The following is an 8,310-nucleotide window of genomic DNA, read 5'->3' as shown; positions in this document are numbered from 1 at the left end:
CTGTTGGGTGTGGCACAACGCAATGTTATGGGAGGCTCTCTCTCAGGTGCTTAGAGTTCTGATGTTATGATTGGCTAGTTTGGCCACTCTGCCAAGCTCAAAAGGAGGCCTCCTAGAGGCAGAATTCTCTCTGACTGCTGGTTGAGGAAGACGTGCTGCTGAAAGAGACATGTGCTTCTGAGACACGTGTTGCTGGGAAAGAGACATGCATTGCTGAGTGAGACACCAAGGGACCAGCACTGCTGGGAAAGAGACTGTGAGAGACTGTTGGCTGAGGGACAGTGGGCTGAGAGAGAGACTGCATTTTTCCTGAACTTGAATTGTAGCCTGGTGCTTCCCTAGTAAACTCCATAATCTGTGAGTTCTGTGTGGCCACTGCAGTGAATTAGCGAACCCAGGAGAGAGGTGGTGGGTGCTTTGGGAGGAACAGTTGGAGAAAGGTCTGGAGGGAGGCAGCATGTCTGTCCTTTTAGGAATAGGCCTTGGGTTACTGCTGGTAATCCTGTCTTCCTCTCGTAGGGTTAGAGGAGGTCGGAAGATGTGGCCTCCCTGCCCTTTTTGCACAGCCTCAGTAGCTAGCAGCTGTCTGAGTAAAGAAATGCCTCTAGGTCCAGTGGGCCGGGAGCAGGAGACAGAGCTAGACCCCAAGGTTGAGGGGCTTTCACCCAGCCTCCAGAGCCTGGCACTTTGAACTTGGACTTAAAGCCTCCAAACTGTAAGAGAATAAACTCTTGTTTGTTAAGGCCATTCCATTTGTGGTATATTTCTTGTCAGAGAAATACTAGGTAACCAGAACAGAATTTGGCACCGAGAGAGTGGGGTGCTGCTCTAACAGATACCTAAAATATGGAAACAGGAGTGGAGTGCATCCTTGACCCGAGACCCTGATAGAGAGACCCCCACACACATCATGAGAGACAGCAGGAACAGAGCCAAGAGACTCACATGAGAAACACCAAGAGCAGAGCCCAGAGATTGGCATGAGAGGCAACAGGAGCAGAGCTGAGAGAACCGGCATGAGACAGTGACAGCCTTACCAGCCCATGGAGGAGAAAGCTGGATGCCATTGGATAGGCAGCTTCCTGGCAGAGCAGGTTGCCTTTGGGCATTAATTGATAGAGAAGACTGGCATAAAATGGAGTAGCCAGTTGGCTGGCCCACGGAACAAGAAAGCTAAATGTCCTTTGGGGCAAGAAGATTCCCGGTGCAGTTGGTTGCCTTCGGGTATTAATCGGCTGAAGCACAGACCAAAGAAATGGAAGCAGAGCTGCCTCAGCCTAAAAGGGTAGGACCATGGCCTTTGGGAGTGGAATGATCACAGCCCCCTAGGTTTGAAAGAGCCAGACCTTCACCAACTTGGTTCTGGAGAGTGGGGCTGCTCGTTCGTGTGAGCCAGTGGGATGGAGCCATAGCCACTGCCCAAGAGTGAGGGGGCGGGGCCCACCAGGCCAAGGGGGTGAGGTCACCACTCAGGAACTAGGGAACTGGAGCCACCCAGTGGAGGAAACGTGTACAGGTGCCAAGTTGACAAGGGGTGGCTGTGTGTCAACTTGGCTGGGCCTGGTTGAGTGGCTGGACAGCTGGTGGTAGTTATTCCCCATGATGAGACTGGCAATCAACTCCATGGTGGGATCTACCACAAGCGCTGAGTAGCTGCCTTTGGGATGTGGTCTGCTTCCTGTATATAAGGAGAAGACTTGGGAATGGTCTCTACCTTATGGCACGCTTGGAACCTGCATGTAGCCGTGTCACTGTTCAGCAGCCTGCCATGCTCTGCCAACCTTGGGACTTACAATGGACTTAAATTAATGGCCTGCCGTGTGGTTTGATAACATCGGGACTGTGTCTTTTTATTTGTCAATCTTGGGTTTGTCATCCTCAGTAGCTAGCAGCTGTCTGAGTGACGGAATACTTCTAGCTCCAGTGGGCCAGGAACAGGAGGTACAGCTGGACCCCAAGGTTGAGGGGCTTTCACCCAGCCCCTAGAGCCTGGCACTTTGAACTTGGACTTAGAGCCTCCATATTGTAAGAGTAAACTCCTGTTTGTTAAGGCCATCCCATTTGTGATATATTCTTGAAAGAGTGGCACTAGGTAACTAGAACAATTAGACTGTATCTGTAGAGAACAACAATACTTGGGCGAACCAGAGAGGAAAAAAGAGGTAGACACCACATATATCTGACCTCTTAATAAGGAAGCACATGTGATACTCTTGGAAGTATTTGCATGAGCTAAATTGCATTATGAGCAAGTAAGCAAGAGTCAGAGAACCTTAAGTTTACATTATCATCCTTGCCCAGCTTTTAAATAATGATGATGGAATTAATTCTTTATACTCTAATTACTCATTGCAGCATTTTTGGGTAATTATATTTTATAATTACATAGTCGATCTATCCCAAAGGTCACATATTTGCCACATCTGTTCAAGAATTTGAGAACCCAGGTAGATAGCCTCTTTGGGAATATTAAATAGAGTGATTTTGCAAAACAGACTATTGTTGTTGTTGGAAAATGATAAACACGAGACCTTTTTAAAACAAGCACCTTTCGTAAAGGCAGTCATTTAACAAAAGCAATTAAAAGGACTGAATATATGGATGCCATCTGTCCTGGCACATATATTAAGAACTTCATTTAGTATAACACTTCAACAATGTTGCTTACTTCCTTGCCACTCAGTGAAAGAAATAACATTCCTTCTTTAAATATTCCTTCTTAAAAGATTTGCTTTCTTCCAAACATTTTAAGTGGCTTCACATAACTACATCACACTGAAGAAGACAAAATGGCACTTTGTTCCAGTAAAACAATTTTATCTAAAGCCAATCAATGTCCTAATACTGAGCAAAACTTTGACCTTGGCTTTACCTACCTATCAGCTTATTATTATTGCAGTCATTACCCCAAATGCATGGACAGACAGGAAAGGTGCAATGAGAATGTCCACAGCACTACCTAGTTACTAGCAAAGAGGACCAGTGGTTGGGGCACTTCAGTGGCCTGGATATGACTGTGCTCTAGCCAACAGAGGAAGTGGGAGGAGGCAAAGATCTCTAGATGAGTTTACTCAGGTAACCTCAGAAGTTTCCTCAGAAAAATGTAGCACTTCCTTCATACAGTATTATAAAATGGCAGGTAAAACAACACTAAAAAATACACTGATATGGAAAATCTATTCCCACAAAAGTACATAGATATTATATACAAAGAAGAGCCAAGGTCTTGGAGGCCACCATCTACAATTACAAAAATCACATGCTGAAGACATCATCAAGAACCATTGCATAAGTGTGACAGGAGATTTTATCACCAGGGCCAAAGTTCAGATGCATGCTTTCATTTAAGTTCATCAAACCCTCTAAATTTCAAACTTTAAAAATATATATTTTCCATCTCCCCTGTGTTTGCCCCCCACTCATCAGTAACATTTCTATTCTTAGAAAGTATGAAGACATAAATATTTGCTTACTGAGAAAAAAAGGGGGGGGGGGATGGTGTAAAAAATAACTCTCTAGGATAAGACCTAGCCTGGCAGACAACTTCCCAACTCGTGAAATTGCCTCATTGTATTCTCATCTACTGTCCTGCTCTCTCTATCAAAAAGATAACATAATCCATGAGGCCAAGTACTAATGTCCAGCTCAGTATAGCCCATCCATCTCTTTTTGAGTTAGGAATTTGAGTTTTTTGAGTGCAAGTGTATGTGTGTTAAAGTATGTGAGAGACAAAGAAAAAAGAAAAAGGTTTACCTGCCGATGAGTAAGAACTCGCCCACCACGCCAAGGCGCCTCATGGCGCTCAGAAGACCTCGAACGGTCATGCCTTCGCAGAAGCAGACCACCACTCTGGCCTTGGGAAGCCGCTCTCGGAGCTTGCGCAGGAGTCGGTCAAAGCTCTTCTCCCCAGCATTGCTGTAGATTTTGTCCGAATGGGCAATGCAGAGGCCTTCCTGGGCAGCCAACTCTTTGAAAGCATCCATTCCACTCTCTCCATAATTCCCTGTCCAGAAACAATCAGCAGATGTTCAAGACCACCGTGGCAGCAACAACATTAGAAAGTGGAATAAGGATTTGTTTTCCACAGGGAATGGAGGGGACAGGCTTGCCAGATAATTTGTAAGGATAACTGAGTACGAAGGAAGATAAGAAATGGGAGGAAGCTGATCTTCCTATCTGGATGGATTAAAGAGAATGATCAAACATAATGATCAACTCTGGGAAAATGATGAGAAACTATGAGAGGCAGGGCCTGCACACTGAACCAAGTTTTGGGAAATAAAGGACTGCTGCCCTATTTTGCAGTGATTAATAGTGGTTGTCCCAGATTTTAACAGTGTGGGAGAGATCAGCACACTGGGGTAGGAAGGTTGATCAGCACAATGAGAAGGCTTATTCATTTGAAGCCAGCTTCTGGAGCTGGCTTCCAGGTTAGGAAGAAGCCACTCGTGCTGACAGAAAGCCCTGAAAGATCTCCAGGAGTAGTGTCAGCAAAGTAGGTAGAACACCGGGCCAGACCACAGCGCAGCAGATGAGAAAGAGCTACAGTCTTAACAATCCACCATCTGATGAATGCTGGGATTATGAGAGATTTGATTTCTATAATAAAATGCAGGAGCTCTGGTGGTGCAAAGATTAAAGCATTTGGCTGCTAACCAAATGTCAGGTGTTAAAACCCACCAGCCACTCCATGGGAGAAAGATGAAACAGTCTGTTACTATAAAGATTTACAGCCTTGTAAGCCTTATGGGTGCTCTGGTGGCATAGTGGGTAAGGCATTTAGCTATTAACTAGAAGGTCAGAGGTTCAAACCCACCAGTTGCTCTGCAAAAGGAAGATGGGGTGATCTACTTCCATAAAGATTTACAGCCTCAGAAACTCAATGGGGATCACTATGAGTTGGAATCAGCTTGATGGCAGTGAGTTTTCTGTTTTGTTTTTTTTTTTTAATCCTATGGAGCAGTTTTACTATATCTTGTAGGGTTATTATAGTCAGAACTGACTCGATGGCAGTGGTGTTTGGTCAGATGTGACATTTGTTTTATTTCATTGATTTCTACGAGTTCTTAGTTTTTTTTTTTTGGATAATAATATACACATACACACACACACACACACAAAAAAAAAAAAGACTAAGAACGTATAGAGATCAATGAAATAAAACAAATACCACATCTGATCAATTATGCATCTCTCTATTTCACTGAAGATTTTGGCCTCTGCATTGGTGTCCTCTATACCCCTGCTCTAGTTGGAGGCCTTAGGTAGTGAAAACAGCTATGCACTTGACTACTAATTGAAAGCATGGTGGTTTGAACTCACCCAGAGATGTCTTGAGAAAAAAGCCTGGCAATCCATTTCCAAAAGGTCACAGCCTGAAAGCCCTATGGAGCACACAGTTCTACACTGCAACACAGGGGTCACCATGAGTCAGAATCAACTTGATGACAACTACTTTGTAGTTGTTTGTCTGTTTAATGTCCCTACTCCTTTTCCCAAGTTTAAGGATTTTTATACCCACGTGGATAATCCATCCAACACCATTGTCTTCTCAATTCTTCAGTCTACTGCTTCCAATATTTCCTCTGACTCACCATGGTCACACTTTTGACCTTGTTACTACAAATATTTCTAGTATTTCTGAATGTGATATAAAACTTGTCTTGATTGTCTCCTCTTATCCTTCAAGCTCTTCATCCTACTACCCCTTCCTCAGCACTTCTTCCGCTTCACAAATATCCCAATCCACTATTCTTGTTCCACACTCTCATTTTTCTACCATTGAGATCTCATAGCCTTTCCTTGTGCCAATCCCTGGTGAATTGCTTAACTTCCTTGTATTGGCCTGACAAAACCCTAATGCTAGTTACACCCAACCAGCCACCTATTCCATGACTACACCTGAGCATCTAAACATAGCTAGGATAAACAACCTTACTGACTGGTTTTATTTTAAATTTATGGGTAGCCATATATCTAAGCATTTCATGTATTCAGCTAGAGACTAGCTCCAGTCTGATCCCACAAGGAAGTCTTAGAACACAAATTGTACCATAGTTAGTCCCATCTTGAGGCAAAGGGGTTCCCACCTTTGGGCAGTCAGTCGTTGATGAAGGTCCAGAATACAAGAATCGGTGTAGCCTCCCAGCAAGGAGCATACGGGCTTGTTAAAAGCCTATTATCATAGTAGCTGGGAGACTGGTAACTATCAGCTCTTGCCTAGACTACTGCACTAGCTTTCTCATTGTTCTCCCTACTTCCACTCTTGCTCCTAATGATCTATTCCTCACTTAGCAACCAGAGTGACTTGTTAAAGTTTAAATCATATTATTTCACTCCTCTACATAAAGCTGGTAGCATAGTGCCTTTGGTTTTCTTCACTTTTATTGACATAGTGCTTAAGGCATCTGACTACTAACCAGAAGGCTGGTGGTTCAAACCCACCAGCCACTCCTCAGAAGGAAGGTTGGGGAATCTACTTCCGTAGTGATACTGCCTCAGAAACCCCAGGAGGGGTTGCTTTGAGTCAGGTCCAACTCCACAGCACATAACAACAACAACATAAAGCTCCAATCACTTTCCAACATCCTTGGAATGAAACCAAAATGTCTTCCACTGGACACAAGGCTGTACATGCTCTGAGCTTGCCAACTTCTCCATCTATTCCCAACTCCCCTCCTTCCTTGTCTCCAGCCCCAGGATCACCTTTCTCTTCCTGGAGTACTCAAAAGCTTGCCCACGCCTCTGAGTCAGCTGTTTCCATCACCTGAAAAGGTTCTCTTCTGCTAGGTGTTCTTGTCAACATAAATATCACCTCCTTGAAAAGTCTTTCCTAATCATTTTGCTTGCAGTCATTCAGGAAATACTGATCACATCCCTTGTTCTTATGTTAGTATTTATACCTGATATTTTTCTTCTTTTTTTTTTTTTTTTCCTCTTCCCCTAGGAATGTAAGCTCCATAAGAGCATCTTTCTATGACTTTTTATGACTCAACATGAAGAAAATCTGTAAACTTTTAAATGTGTGGTAAAAGTGTATGAACTACAACTGCCAGTAGAGGAATGGCTAATGTTCTAAGCAAGTAATATACAAAATATATGTGAAAGTGAATAATAAGCTTATGAAGAAAAATCTCTGAATTGCATTAATTACTGAGAGAGTACAATCAAAACAAGACATTACTTTTTTACCTATCAGAATTGCCAGAATTTCAAAGATTAATAATACTCAAATCATCCACTCACTGTTCCTGAAAGGAGTTCAAACCTTTTGGTACACAATTTGGCAGCAGCTATCACAATTTTCAAGGTAAATATCTGGTAAATACAGTGATGATTAAGTCAAAATAATTTCAAAAGAATTCACTTATCCAAAAACACTTAGAACTTAATCTCAATGTCTATCAAAGCTTCAGTGGCATTGTAATGGAATCTTACAAAACTGTCCTGCACTTTTTAGAAGAAAGCTTTCCTGTTTCCTTTTTCATAAGATTAAATTACCAAAAATAAAGTGTTTGCTTCTTAAAACGACCACTTTCAATGGCCTCATCCAGTCCAGTGAAGCCCAAATGGAGGCACTGGTGCATCACAACATCCTCAGCTCCATGGACTATGGAAACTTGTCATGGATCAGAGAAGAGGCACTGACTGATTACAAGGCAGGAAACTGCAGCTGGCAAGTGAACACCTCATCCGTCTGCAGAAAAGGGCACGAGGAAGGAAGCCAGATACCACTTTCTCACAATAAATGCAGGTTCAGGAATCTCCAAGGTAAACCATTCATCACTAACCACCTTTCTCAGCAAAAGACACTTTCAGTCTGTCTGAAGACAGAGTGGTATCTTTTCTGCTCAGGTGCCCATACATAGGCTTATAGTCACAAATCAATTTTACTCCTTTGTCAAAACATAAATGAGCAACAACGTTCTATGCATTAGCAGAAATAAATGAAATGTGTATGTTTTCATAGTCTAAAATAACACCTGAGTAGGTTGATTGGGTCCATGAAATTCTTATTCCAATTTCTTTCTTTGTATTTTCTTATTTGGACAGTGCTTCTCTGTTATTAAATTAATAGACATTGTAGTGTCACACATTGGGCCATATTTAAACTGTTCATTTCCTTCAAGATATTTAAAATTTCCGGGAGTTCTGGCAAGATGGCGGACTAGGCACAAGGACTGCACAGACGCTCCTCAACAAAGAAAAGGGAAACCAGTTAACACAGACACAGAAGATAATCTTGGACCCCTAAGCCTTGAAGGGAAGGATACAAAAGTGGACTAAACCCCAACTAGCAGAAGAATTTGC

The 8,310-nt window shown here is 42.8% G+C and overlaps 1 protein-coding gene across 1 annotated transcript in view; it reads right to left on the bottom strand.

Annotated features, from left to right (window-relative positions):
- GRM1 (glutamate metabotropic receptor 1) overlaps positions 1-8,310 on the bottom strand; it is a 477,875-nt gene that overhangs the window by 264,251 nt on the left and 205,314 nt on the right. The window contains exon 2 of the mRNA XM_007955615.2: positions 3,754-4,003. Within this exon, the coding sequence (XP_007953806.1) occupies positions 3,754-4,003 (250 nt within the window). The remainder of the gene's footprint in view (positions 1-3,753; positions 4,004-8,310) is intronic.

Source organism: Orycteropus afer, unplaced genomic scaffold, assembly GCF_000298275.1.
Source record: "Orycteropus afer afer isolate SDZICR_OR568_19922 unplaced genomic scaffold, OryAfe1.0 scaffold00518, whole genome shotgun sequence".
Classification (NCBI taxonomy): domain Eukaryota; kingdom Metazoa; phylum Chordata; class Mammalia; order Tubulidentata; family Orycteropodidae; genus Orycteropus; species Orycteropus afer.
This window is presented reverse-complemented; position numbering and strand designations above follow the sequence as displayed.